Source organism: Panicum virgatum, chromosome 8K, assembly GCF_016808335.1.
Source record: "Panicum virgatum strain AP13 chromosome 8K, P.virgatum_v5, whole genome shotgun sequence".
In the NCBI taxonomy this organism is placed as follows: domain Eukaryota; kingdom Viridiplantae; phylum Streptophyta; class Magnoliopsida; order Poales; family Poaceae; genus Panicum; species Panicum virgatum.
The window spans coordinates 46,064,048-46,089,032 of record NC_053143.1 but is presented as its reverse complement, the minus strand read 5'-3'; the positions used below and the strand labels follow the sequence as shown (position 1 = coordinate 46,089,032).

Here is a 24,985-nt window from a genome sequence, read left to right as displayed (position 1 = left end):
ATTCGCCGTGAAAAAAATTTGTAAATAAACTTCGTTTAGTACTCCATGCATGCAAGATTCTTTTTTTTACGATAGGTGGAACCAAACAGGGCCCGATGTCCTGACAAATTCTGATGCGTGTATATGGAAGACGGCTGAACTCTGAAGCGCCCATTGTCTGAACTCTGATTCTCTGAAGAACTGTTGGTTCGTTCATAACACGAAATAATAATAATAATAATAATAATAATAATAATAATAATAATAATAATAATAATAATAATAATAATAATAATAATAATATGAAAAAATACTTGTATGAAACAACTGCAGATTTGCACACAATAGCACAAGTATAATTAATACAGTATGTGATGGGTGTAGGTTCCTCGTTCCAGTGACGATGAACCCGAATAAACTTGTCACACAATTCGGAAGATCCTGCCGCGATCGTCGGGACAGCAGAATGCCATCCAGCCTCTGGTCGATTGGCAATTGGCAACAGGCCATGTCCAACGCCGGGACAGCCATGTACACATCGCGCCGCGCTGTGCTGTGCCCAGCCGCGCCGGAGAGACGTACGTGGCCTTCATCAACAAGTCTCCCTCGATCAGGTCCTCTTCGATAAGATTACTAAGCCTCTCGCTAATCCGCCGCCCGGGTATAAATCAATTCGCGCAGGCTTGTAATCTACATCCACGCAACAAGAACAAGCTGCTAGCTTCCTCCTCCTCCTCCTCCTCCTCCCTCAGCTCGACTCTGACCTTCGTCTCTCACATGCCAATGGCGAGCGAAACAGAGGTAAGCAGGGAAGGCTGCTGGTGCAGCCTCCGGTCCTGCGCGCAGCTCAGTGCACGGGTCGCGGCTGGTAATTAATTAACATGCTTTGTGGATGTGCATGGTTGCGTGCGTGCAGCGGAGGCAGCAGCAGCAGCAGCGGAGGCGGCCGCCGAGGCCGTCGGTGCCGGCGTTCGGGGGCTGGGAGGGCGGTGGCGGCGGCGGCGGCGCGCCGCCGGACTACTCGCTGGACTTCACCAAGATCCGCGCCGCGCGGATGCAGCGGCGGACCAAGGCGCTCTCCTGGTCCAGCTTCGTCGGCAACGCCGCCGCCGTCGAGGCCGCACCCGGCGGCGGCGACGAGGAGAGGCATCACCAGTGGTCCTCGGCGGCCAGCGAGGGAGACGACGACGACGACAGCGAGCGCCGCCGCCGGCACCGGCAGCACCGGCACCGCCGCCTCCGCAGCGACGCCACCGACCAATCCGACGACCGCGAGCCGATCCGGCCCGGCCGCGCCGCTCCCAAGGTCCAGCTCCAACACACGTCAGCTCGATTTCTTTTCTTAAAAAAAAACAACCTGCCACGTCAGCTCGATATCATACGTGCCAAAGCACCTGAAAACGTTGGAGCTCTGCACATTTGCTGCGCCGATCTGGTTTGCTGATGAGAGATTCAGAGATCTGATGAGAATTGACTAATTGAGAGATTGCAATTCACAACCTACTAATTAATTAATTAATTAATTCCAAGGCGATTCTTTTTTTGGAGGGTTCGAAAACGTATTGTTTGGGTGGAGCTAATTGCTAGGAAACATAAGCACTTCACACACTTTTTGTGGTGAAGACAATGGTGGAGCATTCTAGGCTTGATGCTCCCTATGCTCAAAGCCTGCATGGTCTTGTTTTCGTTTACTCCAATCCAAGAGACAATATAGATTACTAGATTAATTAGCAAATGATGATTCATTCAGCAATCTGGTCTACAAGTTATCATTGGCTGTTTATTCCCCAATTTCAAATGATGATTAGCAAATAATGGTAGCAACAACGTGCTCCCCACTTATCTTCCACTCTCCTCTTGACGACATTTCCTTCCGATAGGATTACTCATTAGTATCATAGGTTTCATCTTTCAGCTGGTTCCTCTGCATACTTAATTTTGAACCGGCTTATTAGTTATTCCCCGCTAGCAGGTTGTTCATCAATTACTAATATACTCCTAATTTCATATGATTTTAATCGTGCGTTTGTGCCAGCAGGGAGGGGGCAAGTTCAAGGGCTACCTGTTTGGTTGCGTGGGTGGACTGTGGTGAGGTCGACGTGCCCGCCGCCTTGCACTACCGAGGAAAAGAAAAGGAATGCTGAATGTAGAAGAAACGAAGAACACCAATGGATTAGCCGTCCCAAAAGTGTGTAAATATGTGTTTTAAAGGGACACTATTAGTGCCGCAGATGCATGTTTTTTTGCTGAACTTTTATGATCGACCAAGTGTAATTTGTTCTGTTTTTGTTGGTAGTAGTAAATGTGACGAGTTGTTTTGTTGAAAAAAAAAGACCCAAGGGCGTAACACTCGTCTGTAAAGGTCTACAGGACGCAACCGAGAAGTTCACATGCAGTGGCGAATCTAGTCTTAATATTTAGAGGGGGCTCATATCTACTATTTTCTTCTTTCTCCTCTTCTCTTCTTCCTCCTCTCTTCTTCTTCATTGTTTCATGCCAAAATTGAAGGGAGGGCTTAGGGGGGTATCTATGGATCTTGGGGAGGTAGGGGGGGCTTAATCCCCCCTAGCCCCCCCCCCCCAGATCCCCCCTGTTCACATGCCATCTTTGAATGCATAGGGACCTGACGACATTGAAAGGAAAAAGAGGGCCTGTGCTAAACATAATACCACGACAGGGGTATATGTGTGAAAGATAAGAACCAAGGGGCCAGATCAAGAATTCACAGATCTGCAGGGGTGAAAGTGCAAGGACACAATACATGTCAGGACGAATACGAAAAATAACATAGCTTCTCAGCAGTAGAAATCGCAAGGCCCTGGAAAGAAAACTCCAGGGGCATCTGCGCGAGGGAAAACAGGCGCCCAGGGGCGTACCTGCAAGTAAACAACTCGAAGCCAGGGACCAGCGCGCAAAATCTCAAAAAAAATTGGACCATTTTAGATTTTTTTTTCTGAAATAGAGTAATAACATTTTTAAAAGAAAACACACGGATGTAGGCTACCGTACGTCTCGTCAGGCCGGAGAGCCCGAAGCCTCGACACGAGCTCGTCGTCGGCCACCGTCGTGAGCGCGGCCTGCTCCGCCGCGGCGGCCGACGGCAGCGACTTCCTCTTCCCACTCCGCCGGTTCGACATGGTCGCGTGCAGTGCATGCGTGGCAAAGCCGTGCAGTGTGTACTGCATCGATCAATCTCCAGCAGTAGCAGAGCAGCAGCAGCAGTATTGTGCTAGTGTGCTGTGTGCTTGTGTGTGAGCTGCTGCTGCACTACACAGCGTGCAGACGAGTGAGGACGCCGGCTATGAAAGCTGAGATGAGACCGGTCCGACTAATAAGCTTGTCAGTGCCAAAACAGACAGCAGAAACTGCAGTTTATTCAGACAGACAGCCTCCAAGTTCACCACCAGCCACTGCAGCTTTTTATGTAGTGTATTTGTCAAAGAAAAAAAAACAAACAAACATCAGACCACCCAAACCAAAGCACTTTGATTTCTACGGCGTGGTTCTTGTTCTTGGGCCATGTACACACAGTTTGGGGGACAGTCATTTCGTCTTCTCTGAGACGCACGTTTCACAAGTACAGTTTAGGTTGCGGTATCATACATTGTTTAATTAGCAAAACCAAGCTAAAAAAAGAACAAGAGAGATGAACTGAAACTTCGTCACAACTTGTACATGATGATACATAGTGCAGCAAACAATAAGATGCACATGAATATCCTATCCACGTTTCTATATATTTAGCATTACAGCTATGTCATTGACTCATGTAAAACTTTTTGAGTATAAAGGAATACAACATGCACATCCAGGGAATTTACTTTCCATTCGGACCGAATTCTGCCTCGGCCATCAGCCCCTGGAGAAGGGATGAGCCCTGTGTTACAGCAAAGACAGAAATTACATGGGCAGGCAGTTTGTATCAAAATTTTCAGAGAAGGCTGCCGCTAAAGCTTGAAATTGTCAGCAACTATTTCTGGTCTGATTCAGATGAGATAATTTCTAATTGAGGTATTGGCCAACTGCACTTCAGAAGTTCACCATATCCAAGAAAAAATTAAAGAAAAAAACTGCCTGTTAGATGTTACATTTGGGAAACGATATATTAGAAATAAATTGTTAGTACTGTTACTTAGGGAAGAAAACTTCCAAAAGGAAGATTGGCGGAGTTACTGAAGAAAGAAAATACATTTTCATAATCCTCATGTGTTTAAGGTATAAGTTAACAAATACTATAGTACATCTTTGATGTACTCAAGTACAAGACAACTGAGTCTTCTAGGTTCAGTAATGGAAGCAGTCATCAATCACTAATAAGATATTTCAAGGAGTTCTGGTCAGAATTATAATTACTGCAAGAATGGTAAACAGAACTGCAGTCTGTCACACATCCCAAGCCATCTTGGACCAATTAACTATCGCACACCAAGTCTCACTCGAAATAATTAAAGTGAAGTTCCATTCGAAGATACTTCATTGGGTGATCAATATGGATACTATAAGGTCAGTATGCTAGTCCTTTTCTGCATTTTAGTATCATACATACAGCATTTTTCATTCCAACTTCTTTTTAACGAGATAGCAAGATGCTGCCTTGTAAATGTTATACTAATACTCAAATCAATAAGCAAGTACTTCACCTGACCTCACTCCAGCATCAAGCAAAGCATTTTCTTCTCTGCAAAAGAAAAATGCAAATGACATGAGTTGACAACTTCGAATATCTCTGGACAGGAAGATTTTGTCTTTGAAATTTGTAAGATTCTCACCCATCGCTCAACTTCTGATGCTGATTCAGAAAGTCTCCTCCTAAGAATAGATTTTTCCGCTTCACAGCTCTCTATATCAATATCTGCACAAGTTGAGGACTTTCACCATTTCAAATCCTAGGTCATGTATAATGATGTGTTTGGTAGCTTTACATACAGACAGAACCTTCAAAATATCATGGGCAAAGTGAGTGTGTGTTTGGGGTGGGGGCTCAGTCTTACCATAATAGTATGTTGATAGGATGTCGATTCGCTCGATTGGCTGACAAAAGAAAAAGCACAGCATTCATCTGTCAGGCGTACTATGGAAAAAGTTCAAATATTTCTCAATGCATTGTCAGTGAGCTTAACAAGCAACATGTATCAAGGCAAAACAGAAAACATTATCCAGTCAAACAGTGTCAGGCATACTATGGAAAAAGTTCAACACATTGTCGGTGAATTCAAATATTTCTCAATGCTTTTTCAGCGAGCTTAACAAGCAACATGTATCAAGGCAAAACAGAAAATGCTATTCAATCAAACACTTAAATGCGATCACACACAAATAACATGATATAACTACATATTTTCATAAAAAATTGCAGATAATCAAAATATAGACATAAAAAACATAGAAGAAAATTCACTAAATTAGTTAAATAAGTAATACAAGGGTCTTGTACATGAAACAAAGCTCTTGAAGGCAACACATACCATCACAAAAATGCCTTCTCTGCGGGTTGGAAGCCTCTCTAGCTTTCTCAATGTATCATCACCTTTAGTGACCCTCCCAAATACAGCATACTGAAATTCATTATGTATCAATTTCGGATAAGTGAAGTACTCCCTCCGTTCCAAATTATAGGTCATTTTGACATTTCTAAGTGCATAGTTTTTGCTATGTATCTAGACATAGTATATATCTAGGTGCATAGCAAAAATTATGCACCTAGAAATGCCAAAACAACCTATAATTTGAAATGGAGGGAGTAGCTGATATCAATTATGAATCTTTGAAGTAGTGTTAAACACCTGCCCATCAAGGTGTGGAGCATCGCCAAGAAGGAAAGAAAAGGATGAACCGCCGCTATCTGGATCCGAGTGCCTTGTTTAAGGAAAAAGAAAGGTTTATAAGTTAGACAACTATTAGCTCACATGCAAATTCTAAATGCTTTCTAGGGATTTCATTGATTCCTCTGGACATGTACATAACTACAGATAGACGAAGTAAGAAAACCATATTTGGTGATCTTTATATTTTTCCTAATAAACAGCTTGATAATCACTGATGAACTTTTCCACTGCACAGAAAGATGGTACATCCTCATTGTTTTATGCCAGAACCATCAGACAGAAAAGCATTAGAAGTCTGTACAAGTGGTATACAGAATGCACCTTCCCATGGATAGTATTCCCCTCACATGCTTGACACTACTAAATTCACCGACAATTGTTTTCTCTGCTTCTCTTTTCTGCACCGCATTCATTGGGGCGGTTCTACCTCCCACAACAGCAGCAACTTGTGCCACAAATCCCTTGTCGACCTGGAAAAGGCAACAAAACATTATATAGTTAAATGAGTAGTTTGTGGAAAAAATAAATAAGGTTACGTTGTATAAAGTAAAGAAGCAGGCAATTTAAAGGGCCGAATACCCTGAAGATATGATTTGTGTTGTAGCAGCCAAGCCGCACAAGTTTGAAGATGTGCTCAACAGTCTTAGGCGCAACATGAGGAAAGAAGCCAAACTCAATATCACCATAATTTGTCTGCAGGTACAATTGCAGCAGAAGTGAGATGATCAGAACAGGAGCAAACATTACCAATAGTTACGGTAAACGTAGTTAGTACACATGATTACCATTGATTCGTCAATCCCTTATTTGGTATCTAGAATATGAAATGAAACAAAATGTGGACAGTTTCCAAAATCAGAGCATACTAAATTCTGAAACATCTAGTCCCCCAAAGCTTCCACCCTTTTAGTGACTGAATCAATTGTGCACTACTAGTAGGCATTTTTGTAGTAGTGGCAGAGTGACGCTCATGTCGAAGCTACCTTTAAATCATGAGAAATTCCACAAATGTACTTTAATGGGTGAATCATCTATGGGGACAAATGACATAAAACAAGTGTTAATACGCAGCTTTAAGTATACTATTCGGCTACTTTCATGCCATGTAGAGGTGAAGCTTTTCTGGAAGATGGGTCGTTTCAGTCCTTGTCTAATAGAAGAAACTGAGAAAATCATATGCTTGAAGAAACGGACAGCTTGCAATCAATCTACTCCTTGGAAGCATGTCGGTCCACACCATTCTAGGGAAATTCATGCAGAAGTAGCCAGTTCAGCACCACGCAACCACTACCAATATTAATATTTATACAAATGAAATCTGCAACAACTCACAGTTCTAGGCATCATCAGAACACCCAAACCCTTCTCCTCGCAACTCTCAACTCCGACACAACCCCAGTTCCCAGCCACATTCTACGCGCCGGGCCAATTCTGGGAACGAATCTGCATCCGCAAGAACAACGTTCCCGGCAATTCTCGCCCAGATCCTCCCTGACCCTCGAATTCCCAGCCCCTCAACGAACACGGACAATTCAAGTCCCTCGAGCCCGATTCCTCCCCAAGAAACCAGTAAAAATCGTCCCTTTTGCGCGAATTCCGGGCCAGACATCGCCGGCGAATCTCGAAGCAATAAACGAGCTCTGTCAGAAGGCCCGGGGATGGAAGGTTGCGGGTTACCTGGAAGACGACGCGGGCGGATCCGAGGTTGGGGTCCGAGGAGTAGAACGTGGAGGCGCCGTCGGCGCAGACGGCCGCGACGGCGAGGAGCGCCACAGCGGCGGCGGCGTGGCCGAGTGTCACCGCCATTTTTCTTTTTCCCACCCTTTTGGTTTGGTTTTTGCTCCCTCTGGTTTTTGGTGCCCCCCAGTGTCTTCCTAAACTCCTCCTAAACTACCTACCTTTTGGCTAGATTTTTGGAAACAGGCTGCAAAGATTTTTTTATGAAAAACTTTGAACGAATATTTCTTTTAAAGAATAGTCGCATGACTCTGGTCAGATTAAGAAAAAGATCATAAAGAACAAATAGACATAGTAGCCGCATTTGGTTGAGATAATGTAATGATGCCACCTGTAAAGAAAAAGATTGGTTCGCATGTTCGCATATAGAGTAAAAGTGCATCCATGATGTGCCATTATTTTATTTTAGTCCAACAAGTCGCAAACATAGCAATATAATATATCTTGGTGCTGAGATGTAACATACCAATATTTTAGTCCAAGGCAGTGCATTTACAAAATTTTGTGCCACTCGACTTGCTGAGATGGAGTATTAAGAGTACGTGAACTGAGCATAACATCTCTATATGGATATCTTTTATATGGAAATTGAAACTCCATAACTCCATCCGCAGAATACGTACCATTGGCATGCAATGGAGAGTATATGCACATGTCGAACAAGTTAGTGTATAGTGGGTGCCACATTTGCAAGTTATTGGATCAAAGTATAATAATGATGCAGCTTCATGCATGGTGGGTGCACTTTGCTCTTATATTTATTATTTTACATGTAGTTTAGTAAATTAGAAAAAATTCTAAATTACTCCACTCAACTTTAGACAAAGTCTAGACAACCTCCAAAACTATCATGTGGTTCATTTTACCCCCCCCCCCTCCCCAAAAAAAAATTATACCATTTGGTTCAAATTACCCCCATAATATAATTTATCTTTTTTCATTTCTACATGCATAGGTGGAGTTTTAAGTTAAAATTTTATAGCATAATAGTACACACCATAATGCATGTTGGAAAAAATAAATCATAATTTTTTATTACTATTTTGATAGGTTAGAATATTTAATAATAAATTAATCATTGGAGTTGAAAATCATATGAAAACTAATGTGGGAAAATTATAAAACTTTTTTTTTCTAAATTTGCATTGTGATGTCCAGTACTACTATGCAAGATTTGAAAGTAAAATTTAACTTGTGTATGGAAAAACAAAAAAGATAAATTGTATTATGGGGTAAAATATATATAATAAACTAAATGGTATAGTTTATAGGATAAACTGAACCAAGTTATAGTTTAGGGGGTTATCCAGACTTTATCTATAATTGAGGGGAGTAAATTGAACTTTTTTTAATTATATATTATACTGTGCCTATATATAAAGATGTGAAGACATCGGTATCTTACTTAAAAAATGCGGAGTCTTATTAGGAGTGAACTAATTAACAGTCTTTACCAAATCTGAATTCTGAACCTAAAGAAGTCGTTGACTGTTATTGGTCATGAGAATCCACACACATGCCAAAGTATTGCCAATCATAATCAAAACGAGCCTGCATCATATCTCCCATGTTATGATCACTCTCACTCGTTCAACATCCATCCACGAAGCACATTGCAATGCAGTACGAACATCTTTATTATTACGGAGCGGGTCGATATATATAAAAGACCAGTTTTTTGGACGGGAATGGACGCACGCCGTGTCCACACATGCATGTTTTTTTATCATTGACAGCAGCACTTGTCACCGGAATGGCCTATCCTAGGGAAAACGCAGGTGGGCTTGGGGTTCTTGAACCCTCGCCTGTCGCAGCTCACCGCGCACAAGATCTCGTCGCATGGGGCCAGAGGGCTGCACCCGCCTAATAACTCGATCATCATAGGCAAAACGATGTCAGTCAGTGCTTGAGAGAGAGAGAGAGAGAGAGAGAGAGAGAGAGAGAGAGAGAGAGAGAGAGAGAGAGAGAGAGAGAGAGAGATCACCTTGCGCGTGACCAGATGTGAAGAGCATAGCCATGACAAGAAAGGTGGCCAAGCAGAGAGCCTTGGTATCCTTGTTTATCACAATCTCCATTAGGGGGGAGAGAGCTTTGTTTGTTCTCCGATCCGTTTTGATACGTTGTTCGGTCGCTTCTATATTTATCCATGGCTTATATAATGCAAACCATTGAGTGCTTCATTAATGCTTTCCTTTTTTATCCCAAGCGATACTAATCAAAATACATTTCAAAAAAGACACTAATCAAAATCTAACTTCTAGCATTAATACTTTCCTTCATTAAGTGCCAAAATTACCCCCGGGAAAAGCTAGTGGGGGTTGGATAGCCTTGAATAGCATAGGATCTATATGCATATCCTAAATTTGCATTTTATAGCACTAAGTTAGGATAGGAACATTCATTAAAATCGGAAGGAAGATTATATTGTGCCTGTTTGGACGTCACATTGGATGTTTAGACACCAATTAAGAAGTATTAAATATAGGCTAATCGCAAAACCAATTGCATAAATGGAGGTTGGTTCATGAGACGAATCTATTACGCTTAACTAGTCTATAATGTGACCATGTTGGGCAGCGGCAAACATATGCTAATGATGGGTTAATTATGCTTAATAGATTCATCTCATCAATTAGACTTCTTCATTTATGCAATTGATTTTGTAATTAACCTATATTTAATACTCTTAATTAATGTCCAAATATTTGATGTGACGGGACTAAGTTTTAGTTGCCAATTCAGGCCCAGGTCAGTGTTCCTTACAATTACGCCCCTGTGGCGGCAGAGGCAACTCCAAGAGATTAGGTAAATGACTCTGTATAGGTATTTGACTAGCTAAAATAGGAAAAACACTGATCCAACAGCCTAGTCATCGAAGGGGGCTCGACATATCGCTAGGCAAACCGGCCCCGCGGTCGACATATTTGCCTAGCCGGCGCCCCTCGCCAAATCGCCCCTCCCGCATCGCGCGACGAATTCCTGCGCAACACCGTCGCTCCTGCGCTCCTCTTCCCTCCCAAGCGTCGTCGCTCCCGTGCCCACGCACCCACAACCCGTTCCTCTTCTGGCGATCGCGCCACTCTCGCCGTCGCGCGGTCTCCTGATCTTCCCACCAGGCCGCCGAGCCACGTGCCGCCGCGCAGGGGGAGACGGGGAGGCACAGGCACCCGCGTCCACACCGAGAAGCCGGAGCTCAATTTGCGTCGTCGCTGGCCTCACCGGAGCGCCGTTTCGTGCCGCCATGTCGCCATCTAGAGGAGGGTGGCAGGGGCGGCGCATGGGTGATGGGCAGTGGATATGGCGGGGACGGGCGGTAGACGGCGGGGACAGGCGGCAGGGATGGCTGCTGGTCGCTGCTGCCATGAACGGGGGAGGAGGGGAATGGATGAAGCCATGGGGCCCACACGTAAGTGAGTGAAGAGAGGAGAGTTGGTTGGATACAAAGAGTAAGATTTTACAGAGACGTTGGTTCCCCACCGTTTGGAAAGCTAGATGGCTAGCTAAATGGGAATTTGGCTAGCATAATTTGGCTAGTCTCTTGGAGATGCTCGTTCTACATCCAACTTTGATCTGGCGGGTTGTATGCAATTATGTACAATTGAGAAGATCAAATTAACTTCGGCTAAGTAGCATTTTATTTCCCTTCTTTCCTTATCATGGACTTCCTATCCTTGTACTATATATATATATATATATATATACACACGCGCGCGCGCGAATAGGTAGGGATCTCCATACTGACTTCGGTTAAAACTTAAAAGAAAACTCGAGCTATCAGCACAACATTGCCTAATGCCTAAATGCGTAGTAAAATGTGTCAGTCTTGGTGTATCCTCTATAGCCACTTGAACCGTTTCCTTGAATTTAAATTGGTGACAACTTCCTGGCCGGAAGTTGAAGCTGTTCTCCTCCAGCGCCGCGTTTTTTTTTAGGCAAAGTCAAGCGTTGTTGAGAAGACAGGAATTCCCTCAACAAATAAAATAAAAAAGAGAAGATAGGAATTGAAATTAAGATATCGGAGGCCCAAAGGAATTGCTGGGCGAAAACACAGGCACGTTGAAGGCCCCACGAGGCCCATTTCAGAGCCAGCTCCGTTCTTCTTCCACAGCTCTACTGGCTTCCCTCGTAAAAAAAAAAGGAAAAGGAAAACAGCTCGCTGCTCGCCCTGCTTGCTGCTGGGATTGCCGTGATTCGAGCCGGCGGCTTGAGTGGTGTGGGGAATGGGGATCTTTTCTTACCGCCTGGCCAGAACACGGCGGTGGCGGCCGCCGGTGGCCCAAGCAACTGAGCAAGCGAGGCGATGGTGAGGGAGAAGAGAGAGCGAGAGCCAACCCGGGGGCGGCGGCGGCGAAGACGGCGACACGGTAGGCGGCACGCACCTCTCCAAGTCCAAGCAGCTTCCCGGCCACCGGGCCGTCGTCTCCTTAGGCCAGCAGACGCTTTCGCCCAAAACGGATCGCGAGAGCTCCGGTCCGGGGTCCTCGATGGCCGTCGGGCGCTCGCCGACGAGCCCAAGCGACGCCGCGCCGCGCTCCCGCACCCACCTGACGAGGACGACAGTGCTGTTGACCGCGGTCCACGACCGATCTGGGACGCTCGTGCTTGATCTAACGGACGGCAGGGCCCCAGGGGTGGAAGGGTTTTCAAATACCGTCCAACCCCAGCTCCTGCGGGGCGCCGCCGCTGCCGCCGCAGGCCGCGGGCGCGCCCATCGGTCGCCGCTGCAGCTCCGTCACGACGCCAAGGAAGGGGATGGGGAGGCAGCTTGCCCGCCGGGGCATCTCCTGCCGCCGCCCGCGCTCGGGTCTCCCTCCGGTCCAGATTGGATAGAAATGAGTAGTGTCCGGCCCCTTTCCGACCCAGGTCTATGAGAGCATGTTGCTGCTCACTTTTTCATGTTGAACGAGAGCAGAGATTGTGTTTGGCAGACGGCATATGAAACCTTGTAATTTAGAGAGAGGAATAATGTTTTGGCTGCCACCAGCCCACCAAGTTCTTTGTCGACAGACAACCTTCTGAGTTTTGGCTTTTCCACATTACGGCTGCATTCAGACAAGTGGCCCTGTTACCGATCTCCAGCTGAACCTCTTTTCACCGGGTAACTTTCCCCTCTCAGATTCAGGGGGATGGTTGCGCAGCAGATAGTCAGCTCTCTGTTTTGCCCTGCAGCACAAGTGTCAGGAAGGCACACATCCAATCCTGAAACCAACTCAACTAGCAGGTTTCCAGTTGCGATTTCGCGAGCAGACGATCGGTCAGGCTGTGTTGCTCCGTTCAGAAGACTGAACGGATGCGCCTTCTGCTCCTGCACGATCCGTCCATGGTGCCCCGGTGCAGTGGGGCGGTCTCGGAAAGCTAGTAGCCGGTGAAAAGCAAGGGGGCATTAGAAGAACAAGTCACCGGACGGCGAGCGGCGTTCGCCGGAGTGCCGAACAAGACCTAGCCAGCAGCGTTGTCAAGCACGCAGTGCCCTGGTTGGTCGTTTTGATTCAGGTGGATGAGCAGCCGACTCTCTCTGATGGAACTTGCATCGTCGGCGCCCGGCGGGCGGCCGCGGAGATGCCGCCGCACGCGGGCATCCCCAGGTCTGAAGCCGGCCGCCTGGCCGTGGCCGTCTCCTTCGATTCCCGCGAGCTCCCTCTAGTCAGGAACGCTGATGCCGTCCCGCGTCCTCGACCGGCGGCGAGCTCCGGCACCGGCAACGCCGCAGCGCTGCGCCGCGCTCCCGCGCCCACGCCGCGCCCGCCTGTGACCTGGATATGATGCGCGTCACTGACCACAGTCAACGGCCGATCTGAGCCGCGGGTGTTTGATCCGACGGTTCTCGGGGACCCCAGGGGTGGACGGTATTTCAAATACCGTCCTCCCCACGTCGACCCTGGCCGTCGCGCCCCCGTCCAGCCCCGCACGCCGGAGCTCCGCCGCACGCCGTGGGGACTCGATTGCTGCCGTCCCCTTCGTCCAGGTTCCCTCCTCCCCCACAGCCCGCAACGCCACCAGCTCGCATCAGCAAACAAGAAACAAACGGAGCCCAGGCCAGGCCGCCGTTCAGCAGCGCCGCGCGCCGACTCGCCTCGCCGGACGGAACCCCTGGCGGCGAGGCGGCCGCGGCAGCCGCTCGGCACCACGCCCGGCACGTCCGCGCGCGCAGGACGAGACGAGCTGCGCGACTTGCTGTGGCGCCAGCCCGAGCGGCGGCGGCGAAGACAGCGACACGGCAGGCGGCACGCACCTCTACAAGTCCAAGCAGCTTGCCGGCCGCCGGGCCGTCGTCTCCTCAAGCCAGCAGACGCCTTCGCCCAGAACGGATCGCGAGAGCTCCGGAGAGATCTCCGGGGTCCTCCACCGCCGTCGGGCGCCTCGCCGACGAGCCCGAGCGACGCCGCGCTCCCGCGCCCGCCTGACGAGTACGACCGAGCCGCTGACCAAAGTCCACGCCCGATCTGGGACGCTGGTGCTTGATCTAACGGACGGCAGGGCCCAGGGGTGGACGGTGTTTGAAATACCGTCCACCCCTGGACGTCGTTTCGCTCGCCGTCCGCCCTGGTCGCCCGCCTCCGCTGCACGCCGGAGCTCTGCGGCGCCCCAGGACCACCGCCCCTTCCGTCCAAGCCCTCCTCCTCCGGCAACCGCGTGACGACAACAGCTCGGATTGCGCCGGCAGCCATGGCCACGGGCAGCAGGCAAGGAGCAGGGAGCGGAGCTCATGCCGGCGTTCAGCAGCGGCGCCAGACGCTCAGCGGCCCAGGACGGAGGCGGCGGCTGCGGCAGGGGCTTAGCACCGTGCACGGCGGCGCAATAATTGTCCGCAGAGAGCGCTGCGCGGGCTGGCGCGTGCAGGGGGTGATCGGCGACTTGCTGCTGCAGTCGCGCTCCGTCGCGACAGGCGCGCACGGCGATGCCAGCCTCCGGGCTGGGACGTGGTCGATGGCCACCAACTTCCTCTGGTGCTGCATCTCATCTAATTATTCGGTCACCGTCAGGTTTCTTGTTCTTGGTATGCTGACAAGAGTGTTTTGTAAATGACTGTTGGAAGATTGGATCATGTCTGTAACAATCTGTGTTTCCCTCTTACTGGAAAAAAAAGGTTACTAGTCTCAGGTCTTCTAGATCAGGGTTGCTGCTAACAATATGGTTTAGCAGCCAAACTAAAGTCTGCACTTGCAAATTGCAAAACAATGCATTGTCTGGTATTCAGAAAGGGGATTGTGACAGAACCGCCAAATTAAAACTCAAATTAAGCTAAATGGCCATCATTTGAACACATCAGGCACATTTGGCTTAATGGTTTAATTTGACAGTCCTTTCGAAACCGACATTCCGATCGAAACAAACACCAGTAGTCCCACGCGAAGGTGAGCGCAGGCAGTACAAACATGACGAGAACATAAAAATACGATTACAATACCGAGTATAGTACATTAAGTTCTACAAACCTGGTTTAGTTACATAACAATATACAAGAGTAACTTTATTTTAAAACAAGGTCCGATATCGGAACATGACGACTATACTACATAAAGCGCAGTATCGAATCACACACCCAGCCCACGGGTGTGTGATTTTGTAATTAGCAAGGACTAAACATCTGGTCCGGCCACCTCCCAACCATCCGCGCCAAGCTGTATAAACTTAGCACAACAAGGGCAGAAGTCGATCCCATCCTGACCTGAAACGGTTTAAGCCACAACCCTGAGTATACTAATACTCCGCAAGACTTACCCGGCTATGGGTATACATAGCCCATTATCTAGACATGCACGGCCTTCTGGCTGTGGGTTGTTTTGCGGAAAAGCAGATAAGAGTGAGTCCTTACTTTCAATATTTTAGCTCAAGATTAGGAATGATATCTATTTTCTATGGTTTTCAATTCTATACCAATCAGTGTGGAAAAACAATTGATTAGGTTCAACTATACTGATCATCTCATTCCCTTCCATATTCTTACTACGATGTGACTCGGAGATCAAGGTGCTCATGTCCGCGAGCGACTGACGGCGAATCGATCCGATTTAACCTTGCAAGGTGGACCTAACCAACACGGCACGTATTAGCCCCGTCGGACCATACGGACCAACCATTTCCCCTCCCCGCTTCGAACTACAGAACCGCCCCACCTGCATATAGTCAACCGAGCCCTACGAGAGACCACCAAAAGTAAACATATGCATCCCAATTCTCCGCGGCCACTCAACTGCCCTAAGGGGTGGGTAGAAGTTCTGTACTTTCGAAACAAGGCAGTACTCGGCTTACCGGTTTCGACTACCTCCTACTCCCGGCATGCAGCTAGTACAAATCAAACCTGATCAGCAGGGCCGACAACGGTACGGTCCTTAACCGACACAGACGGGGCTAGACAGTTCCCGTCCGGTCTCCAATTCTTTTCCTTTCCTCCATAACCCAACATTCCATAATCAAAACATAAAGACATCCTATATCTCGCGAGTAACAGGAAATTACTCGTCTTCTACCGAATCCTATTTTTAGCATGGCAAGGATAACGATATACACATACTAGTACTCCGACCAATGGAATCTAGGAATCATGCAACTAAGGTTTCATCCAACGCCTAGAAACTTAATGCATAATCAAGTAATATCTATAACATTTCATAAGTTAAAATAGTAGGTTATGCTCCGGGGCTTGCCTGCGGGCTGCTGCTCAGTGCTGGTGTCAACTGGGCCTTGGGCCGGGTCGTCACGAAACGCCTGCGGGGCTGGCTCCGTCTGCTCCTGCGGCTCCGCGATCACCTCGTATACGACTTCCTCGGTCGCGGATTCTATATGCATGCATATGAGACAATGAGTAAATGCCATCATATGAGACAATGAGTAAATGCAATCATGAATTTGCCATTAGAAGATAAACATTAACAAATTAACAATTTACATAAAAGAATGCAAATATAGTGATAAATAACTTTAACACTAAGTGCTAGGAACAATTAGAAGCTAAATTATCAATTAGAGCATGATTTATTATAAACAAAATATGACTAGCAAAGACATTATTATTTGCCTCTTATAATTTGCATAAAAATCTACATGTAAAATAAATATTATTATACCTATACACATAATTAAGTTTGGTTACATATTATATTCATATACTAAACTAGGTCCTATGTGTATGAAAATTTTATGGTGGATCACTCATGTTTAAAGTAAGCTACTGAAAAAATTTCATAATTTTTAGATTAACAAATCTATAGAAACTAATTAAGCAAGACTAAACACAACCTAAATTCTTGCAGGGGTAAAAAGGTCATTTTGCCACTGTGGATATTTTTCCTCTATAGATCTTACTTTAACAAATCCAACAAAATTTATTTCATATTTTTCGCATTTTTCCTTGAATTTATATGGACTTTACCAATTACAGCCGAAATAAAACACAAAATAAATAAACCCCTTTAACCCCTGACCCGTGGGCCCCTTTGGCCAGTGACCCAAAACAGAGAGGGGGGGGGGGCGCAATGCGACCAGGCGCGCGGCTCGCGGCGGCGCTGGGGCGAGGCCGCGGCGGCGGCGCCAGCCGACGGCGAGCAGGGCGGCGGCGGGGCCCTTGGCTCGCGCGCCCAGTCCCGCGGTGGCGGTGCGGCGCGGGGGCGGCGCAGAGGCGGTGGCGGCGGCACGCAGTCGTGCCAGCGGCGGCGCTAGGGCAGGGGAGGCGGCGGCGCGCTTGCGCCGGCGGCGGCGAGGTCGGGCGGCGGCGGTGTGAGGCGGCTCGAGCACCAGTGGTGTAGGGCGGCCCTGGTGCTCGCGCCAACGTGGAGGGGGGCGGCTCGAGTGTGGCGCTCAGCGTGCGGCGGCGGCAAGCATGGTGGCCGGCGGCGGCATGGCGCGGAACGAGCGCGGAAACTTGGTGAACGTGGAAAAGTAAGGGGAGCATGAGCTTCAGTGCATCACCTAGGGTCGATTTGAGCTGCTGGGCGAAGAGAACGGTGGTCGGAGGTGGGTTGTCGGCGTTGAGGCGGAGCTCGAGCTCACTGGTGACCGGCGGCCAAAGAATCACGGATTCCCGGTGCTTTGGTCGAGGGGGCTCGTGAAGGAGAGGTCGAGGAGGATGCTAGAGATGTGGAGGAACTTCGGTTGCGAGGGATTTGAATTCCACGGGGAGAAGCTCGCGGAATCGGCTGGAGACAGTGAGCTTGCTCACTCGCCGTTCATGGCGACTCAGGGAGGAGAAGGAGACGAAGGCGAGGCGCAGGAGGGAGCGAGGCAGGTGGCGAGCTCGGGAGAGGGGCGTGGTCGACTTGGCGACGCTTGACGGCCGGAAAACCGGGATCGCTCTCCACGACGGCACGCACAGCGGCTTCGGGAGACCTCCGACGCCATTACTGCGCACTGTGCCGCACAGGAAGAAGTATGGGAGAGGGGAGGGAGAGACTGACATGTGGGGCCACGTGTAAGAAAATTTGTTTATTTGAATTTTAATTTTAGGATTGTTACAATCCTTCCCCCTAAAAGAAATCTCGTCCCGAGATTTAGGAGAAAAGTGCCGAATCGAAAGGAAGTCGGAAAATCATATACCTTGGTATAATTGGAGCAACTCAGGACATTTGGATTGAACAAATTCCTCCATTTCCCAGGTAGCTTCTCGCTCTGAGTGATTACTCCATTGTACCTTATAGAAATTACTGGTTTGATTTCGAGTGACCCGAGTCTTGTGATCAACAATTTTCACTGGATGCTCTGGATAGACAAGATCGGGCTCCACTTGTAACTTTTCTATGTCCATTATCTTGTCTGGAACACGGAGGCATTTCCTGAGCTGGGAGATATGGAATATATTATGAACTGCGGATAATTGGGCAGGAAGTTCCAGTCGATACGCTACCGGCCCACATCGCTCGATGATCGGAAAAGGCCCAACATAGCGAGGGGCGAGCTTTCCCTTTACACCGAACCGTTGAACTCCTCTCATTGGAGATACCCGCAAATAAACATGATCTCCCACTTGGAACGAGATCGATTGACGTTTCTTGTCCGCATAGCTTTTCTGCCGGGATTGGGCTATTTTCAAGTTCTCTTGTATAACCCGGACTTGTTCTTCCGCCTCACTGACCATATCAGGGCCGAATACATTTCTTTCACCAGCTTCTGACCAATTCAATGGAGTTCTACACCTACGTCCATATAATGCCTCAAAAGGAGCCATTTTGATACTTTCCTGATAGCTGTTGTTATAGGAGAATTCAGCTAAGGGTAGGCACTCATCCCACTTTTTACTATACGAGAGTACACAAGCCCGCAGCATATCTTCCAAAATTTGATTAACTCTCTCGGTTTGACCATCGGTCTGGGGGTGATAAGCTGAACTGCGGATCAGTTGTGTACCAAGAGCGGCGTGGAAATGCTCCCAAAACCGAGCAATAAATTGTGTGCCACGATCTGAAATGATAGTTTTTGGAATCCCATGAAGGCTCACAATACGGTCCATATATAGTTGAGCATATTGCTTGGCCGTATAAATAGTTTTCACAGGATGAAAATGTGCAGATTTGGTAAGACGGTCAACAATAACCCAAATGGAGTCGTATCCTTTTGAAGTTTTGGGTAAGCCGACAATGAAATCCATACTGATGTCCTCCCACTTCCAAGATGGAATATTCAAAGGCTGAAGAGGACCTGCTGCTTTCAAATGGCTTGCTTTGACCCTTCTACAGGTGTCACATTCAGACACATATTTAGCAATCTCCCGCTTCATTCTGGTCCACCAGAATCGTTGCTTCAAATCTTGATACATTTTATTGCTGCCCGGGTGGATAGAATACCTAGAGAGATGAGCTTCATCAAAGATTTGTTTTCGGAGCTCTAAATCTTTAGGTACCACCAAACGATTCTTGAACCATAGAATTCCATCCTCATCTAAATGAAAACACTTCACCCCCGGATCATTTTCCGCAAGTCTTTGGCGAATCCTTTCCATCCCGACATTATGTTTTTGAGCAGAAATAATCCGATCTCGAAGAGTAGGTGAAAGGACCAAATTACCAAGACTGCCTTGCATGATGATCCCCAAGTTTAATTTTTCCAGTTCATAACAAAGGGTCTCATTAAAAGGCACAATAGACAGGCAGTTGCACTGAGCCTTGCGGCTTAAAGCATCTGCAACCACATTGGCCTTACCTGGGTGATAGTGAATCTCCAAATCATAATCCTTAATCAATTCCAACCATCGCCTTTGGCGTAGATTTAGTTCATTCTGGGTGAAGATATACTTGAGACTTTTATGATCTGTATATATGTGAACAGGATTGCCCAGAAGATAATGACGCCAGATCTTCAAAGCATGAACCACTGCTGCTAGTTCTAAATCATGAGTGGCATAATTTTCCTCATGTCGTCGGAGTGCTCGTGAAGCATAAGCAATTACTCGACGGTCTTGCATGAGGACACAACCTAAACCCGTACCTGATGCATCACAATATACATCAAAGGGTCGAGTAATATCAGGTTGGGCTAAAACAGGGGCAGATGTCAATAGTTTCCTCAAGGTCAGAAAAGCCTGATCACATTTATCGTTCCAATTAAATTTCACCCCTTTCTTGAGCAACTCAGTCATGGGCTTAGCAATTTTTGAAAAATCCGGAACAAACCGCCGGTAATATCCTGCTAGCCCAAGAAAACTCCGAATCTCCGGAACAGATGTAGGTGCTTCCCAATTCAAAACATCTTGGATTTTACTAGGGTCAACAGAGATTCCATCTTCTGATATAACATGACCCAGGAATGGAACCTTCTTTAGCCAAAACTCACACTTGGTGAATTTGGCATACAACTTGTGTTCCTGTAGACGCTGGAGAACAATGCGAAGATGCTCAGCATGTTCTTCTTCATTCTTGGAATATATAAGAATGTCGTCAATGAAAACCACGACAAACTTATCTAACTCGGGCATAAACACCGAGTTCATGAGATACATGAAATGAGCCGGGGCATTCGTCAATCCAAATGACATAACGAGATATTCATAAAGCCCATATCGTGTGGAGAAAGCTGTCTTTGGGATATCTTCGAGCCTAATTTTTATTTGATGATAGCCCGATCGAAGATCAATTTTGGAGAATACCTTGGCCCCGACTAACTGATCAAACAAAATATCAATTCGGGGAAGTGGATATTTGTTTTTGATAGTGACAGCATTCAAAGGCCGATAGTCCACGCACAACCTGAGGCTTTGATCTTTCTTCTTAACAAAGAGCGCTGGACAGCCCCAAGGTGAAGTGCTAGGACGGATATAACCCTTATCAAGCAACTCCTGCAATTGTTTCTTTAGTTCTGCTAACTCATTGGGTGGCATACGATAAGGTCTTCTAGCAATTGGTGCCGTTCCCGGTTGCAATTCAATGGCAAACTCTATCTTACGGTCAGGTGGCATGCCTGGTAAGTCATCCGGAAAAACATCCGGATATTCACACACCACTGGTATTTCAGCCAGACTTTTGGCCTCAACCTGATTCACTGTGGGTGTCGAAGGCATATGGTCCATCAGATTCAAAATCATAGAACCATGCAGAGGAGAATTAATGTGCACAGACTGAGAATTAGTGTCCAAAATGACTCCATGAACCCCCATCCAATTCATGCCCAGAATAATATCCATTTTCTGAGTTGGTAACACTACAAGCTGTGTGGCAAAAATCTTTCCCTGAAACAGCAAGGGCACTTGCCTAACAATTTGATTGGTAATTAAATGCCCCCCGGGTGAATGAATATTGTACGGCCTTGATATATTTTCCACTTCCAACCCAAGTCTACTAGCACATTCATTGCTAATGAAAGTGTGAGATGCACCAGAATCAAATAATACAGTAACAGGGAGATTGTTAACTGAAAACATACCCGCCATCACTTGAGCTCCCTCAGGAACATCCTCTTGAGTGGTATAATGCACGCGTCCTGGCTTGAAATGAGCCATTCTCGGCTTCTGATTGTGCTGATTAGAACCCTGAACTTGTTTAGGTGGCATAGGGCATTCACGTGCAAAATGACCAACTTGACCACAGTTGTAACAGGGAGGGAAATTAGGGCGTACACCCTGTGGCTGTAACCCCGTCTTCTGCACATTCTGCTGAGGCACCGGAGATCTGGCTACCCCTTGAGGTTGTGGGTACTGAGGTGGTCTATATCCTGACTGGTACTGTGTTGGCCTATAACCGGATTGCTGTTGTGGAGGCCGATATGTAGTCTGATACTGTATTGGTCGGTACACCGGCCGATGCTGATAAGGTGCACGAGGGGGTCCGGCCTGAATCAGACGAAACCTCTGATTAGCCTGACTAGAAGACCCACCCATTGGTGCCTTCCTCTTTTTCTCTGCCTGGTGAGCTATACGGGCGTCCTCTTGAGTGATAGCCCCATTGACCAGCTCACTAAAGGTGTTGAATTTGAACATAATCAAGCGTTCCTGGAGCTTGCTGCTAAGCCCCTGCCTGAAGCATGCTTGTTTCTTTTCATCTGTTTCCACATGATATCCAGCATATTGAGACAAGGTGTTGAAAGATTGAGCGTATTGCGTCACAGTATTATTGCCCTGTTTCAGAGCCAAGAACTCATTGAGCTTCCTGCGAATCACCCCTGCAGGGATATGATGTGCCCTGAAAGCTTCCTTGAACTCATCCCAAGAAAACCGAGTGCCAGCAGGGAACATAGCTACGTGATTATCCCACCACGTACGTGCAGGACCTCTGAGCTGCTGTGCTGCAAATGATGCCTTGTCAATGTCATCATACTGATATAGAGTGAACTTGGACTCAATGGTCCGGAGCCAACTGTCAGCTTCCAGTGGCTCATCCGCCTTATGGAAAAGCGGTGGCTGAGTACCCAAGAACTCCTGATACCCAGGGACAGGCGGCTGGTGATGATTATGATTTCCATGCCGCGGTGCAGCACCTGCTGTGACAGAACCGCCAAATTAAAACTCAAATTAAGCTAAATGGCCATCATTTGAACACATCAGGCACATTTGGCTTAATGGTTTAATTTGACAGTCCTTTCGAAACCGACATTCCGATCGAAACAAACACCAGTAGTCCCACGCGAAGGTGAGCGCAGGCAGTACAAACATGACGAGAACATAAAAATACGATTACAATACCGAGTATAGTACATTAAGTTCTACAAACCTGGTTTAGTTACATAACAATATACAAGAGTAACTTTATTTTAAAACAAGGTCCGATATCGGAACATGACGACTATACTACATAAAGCGCAGTATCGAATCACACACCCAGCCCACGGGTGTGTGATTTTGTAATTAGCAAGGACTAAACATCTGGTCCGGCCACCTCCCAACCATCCGCGCCAAGCTGTATAAACTTAGCACAACAAGGGCAGAAGTCGATCCCATCCTGACCTGAAACGGTTTAAGCCACAACCCTGAGTATACTAATACTCCGCAAGACTTACCCGGCTATGGGTATACATAGCCCATTATCTAGACATGCACGGCCTTCTGGCTGTGGGTTGTTTTGCGGAAAAGCAGATAAGAGTGAGTCCTTACTTTCAATATTTTAGCTCAAGATTAGGAATGATATCTATTTTCTATGGTTTTCAATTCTATACCAATCAGTGTGGAAAAACAATTGATTAGGTTCAACTATACTGATCATCTCATTCCCTTCCATATTCTTACTACGATGTGACTCGGAGATCAAGGTGCTCATGTCCGCGAGCGACTGACGGCGAATCGATCCGATTTAACCTTGCAAGGTGGACCTAACCAACACGGCACGTATTAGCCCCGTCGGACCATACGGACCAACCATTTCCCCTCCCCGCTTCGAACTACAGAACCGCCCCACCTGCATATAGTCAACCGAGCCCTACGAGAGACCACCAAAAGTAAACATATGCATCCCAATTCTCCGCGGCCACTCAACTGCCCTAAGGGGTGGGTAGAAGTTCTGTACTTTCGAAACAAGGCAGTACTCGGCTTACCGGTTTCGACTACCTCCTACTCCCGGCATGCAGCTAGTACAAATCAAACCTGATCAGCAGGGCCGACAACGGTACGGTCCTTAACCGACACAGACGGGGCTAGACAGTTCCCGTCCGGTCTCCAATTCTTTTCCTTTCCTCCATAACCCAACATTCCATAATCAAAACATAAAGACATCCTATATCTCGCGAGTAACAGGAAATTACTCGTCTTCTACCGAATCCTATTTTTAGCATGGCAAGGATAACGATATACACATACTAGTACTCCGACCAATGGAATCTAGGAATCATGCAACTAAGGTTTCATCCAACGCCTAGAAACTTAATGCATAATCAAGTAATATCTATAACATTTCATAAGTTAAAATAGTAGGTTATGCTCCGGGGCTTGCCTGCGGGCTGCTGCTCAGTGCTGGTGTCAACTGGGCCTTGGGCCGGGTCGTCACGAAACGCCTGCGGGGCTGGCTCCGTCTGCTCCTGCGGCTCCGCGATCACCTCGTATACGACTTCCTCGGTCGCGGATTCTATATGCATGCATATGAGACAATGAGTAAATGCCATCATATGAGACAATGAGTAAATGCAATCATGAATTTGCCATTAGAAGATAAACATTAACAAATTAACAATTTACATAAAAGAATGCAAATATAGTGATAAATAACTTTAACACTAAGTGCTAGGAACAATTAGAAGCTAAATTATCAATTAGAGCATGATTTATTATAAACAAAATATGACTAGCAAAGACATTATTATTTGCCTCTTATAATTTGCATAAAAATCTACATGTAAAATAAATATTATTATACCTATACACATAATTAAGTTTGGTTACATATTATATTCATATACTAAACTAGGTCCTATGTGTATGAAAATTTTATGGTGGATCACTCATGTTTAAAGTAAGCTACTGAAAAAATTTCATAATTTTTAGATTAACAAATCTATAGAAACTAATTAAGCAAGACTAAACACAACCTAAATTCTTGCAGGGGTAAAAAGGTCATTTTGCCACTGTGGATATTTTTCCTCTATAGATCTTACTTTAACAAATCCAACAAAATTTATTTCATATTTTTCGCATTTTTCCTTGAATTTATATGGACTTTACCAATTACAGCCGAAATAAAACACAAAATAAATAAACCCCTTTAACCCCTGACCCGTGGGCCCCTTTGGCCAGTGACCCAAAACAGAGAGGGGGGGGGGGGGGCGCAACGCGACCAGGCGCGCGGCTCGCGGCGGCGCTGGGGCGAGGCCGCGGCGGCGGCGCCAGCCGACGGCGAGCAGGGCGGCGGCGGGGCCCTTGGCTCGCGCGCCCAGTCCCGCGGTGGCGGTGCGGCGCGGGGGCGGCGCAGAGGCGGTGGCGGCGGCACGCAGTCGTGCCAGCGGCGGCGCTAGGGCAGGGGAGGCGGCGGCGCGCTTGCGCCGGCGGCGGCGAGGTCGGGCGGCGGCGGTGTGAGGCGGCTCGAGCACCAGTGGTGTAG

At 47.1% G+C, this 24,985-nt stretch overlaps 2 protein-coding genes across 6 annotated transcripts; one reads left to right on the top strand and one right to left on the bottom strand.

Annotated features, from left to right (window-relative positions):
- Positions 1–337: 337 nt before the first annotated feature.
- LOC120646362 lies at positions 338–2,260 on the top strand. Its single transcript, XM_039922960.1, has 3 exons — positions 338–780; positions 896–1,285; positions 2,018–2,260. Exons 1-3 carry the CDS (start codon positions 757–759, stop codon positions 2,069–2,071), a joined length of 468 nt encoding a protein of 155 aa, XP_039778894.1. The 5' UTR covers positions 338–756; the 3' UTR covers positions 2,072–2,260.
- Positions 2,261–3,514: 1,254 nt separating this feature from the next.
- On the bottom strand, positions 3,515–7,664 carry LOC120644874 (peptidyl-prolyl cis-trans isomerase CYP23-like). Of its 5 annotated transcripts, none has more exons than XM_039921611.1 (9): positions 7,482–7,664; positions 6,384–6,497; positions 6,126–6,274; positions 5,763–5,835; positions 5,445–5,534; positions 4,971–5,010; positions 4,749–4,831; positions 4,620–4,657; positions 3,515–4,001 (listed from the first exon to the last, which is right to left on the bottom strand). In XM_039921611.1, the coding sequence occupies exons 1-8, from the start codon at positions 7,608–7,610 to the stop codon at positions 4,637–4,639; spliced, it is 699 nt and encodes a 232-aa protein (XP_039777545.1). In that variant the 5' UTR covers positions 7,611–7,664; the 3' UTR covers positions 3,515–4,001; positions 4,620–4,636. The 5 variants fall into 5 exon arrangements, with proteins under 5 accessions (XP_039777545.1, XP_039777543.1, XP_039777544.1 ...); XM_039921609.1 differs by having other exon boundaries at positions 3,515–3,856; XM_039921610.1 differs by having other exon boundaries at positions 3,515–3,838.
- Between the last annotated feature and the right edge of the window lie 17,321 nt (positions 7,665–24,985).

Excerpts from the sequence above, each read along its gene's own strand:
- LOC120644874 (XM_039921611.1), bottom strand. The coding sequence starts at position 7,610 with ATGGCGGTGACACTCGGCCACGCCGCCGCCGCTGTGGCGCTCCTCGCC. Across the intron at positions 5,535-5,762 it reads CTCCACACCTTGATGGGCAG|TATGCTGTATTTGGGAGGGT; the intron begins GTGTTTAACACT and ends AATGAATTTCAG. Across the intron at positions 4,658-4,748 it reads CATCAGAAGTTGAGCGATGG|AGAAGAAAATGCTTTGCTTG; the intron begins GTGAGAATCTTA and ends TTTCTTTTGCAG.
- LOC120646362 (XM_039922960.1), top strand. The coding sequence starts at position 757 with ATGCCAATGGCGAGCGAAACAGAG. Across the intron at positions 781-895 it reads CAATGGCGAGCGAAACAGAG|CGGAGGCAGCAGCAGCAGCA; the intron begins GTAAGCAGGGAA and ends GCGTGCGTGCAG. Across the intron at positions 1,286-2,017 it reads CCGGCCGCGCCGCTCCCAAG|GGAGGGGGCAAGTTCAAGGG; the intron begins GTCCAGCTCCAA and ends TTGTGCCAGCAG.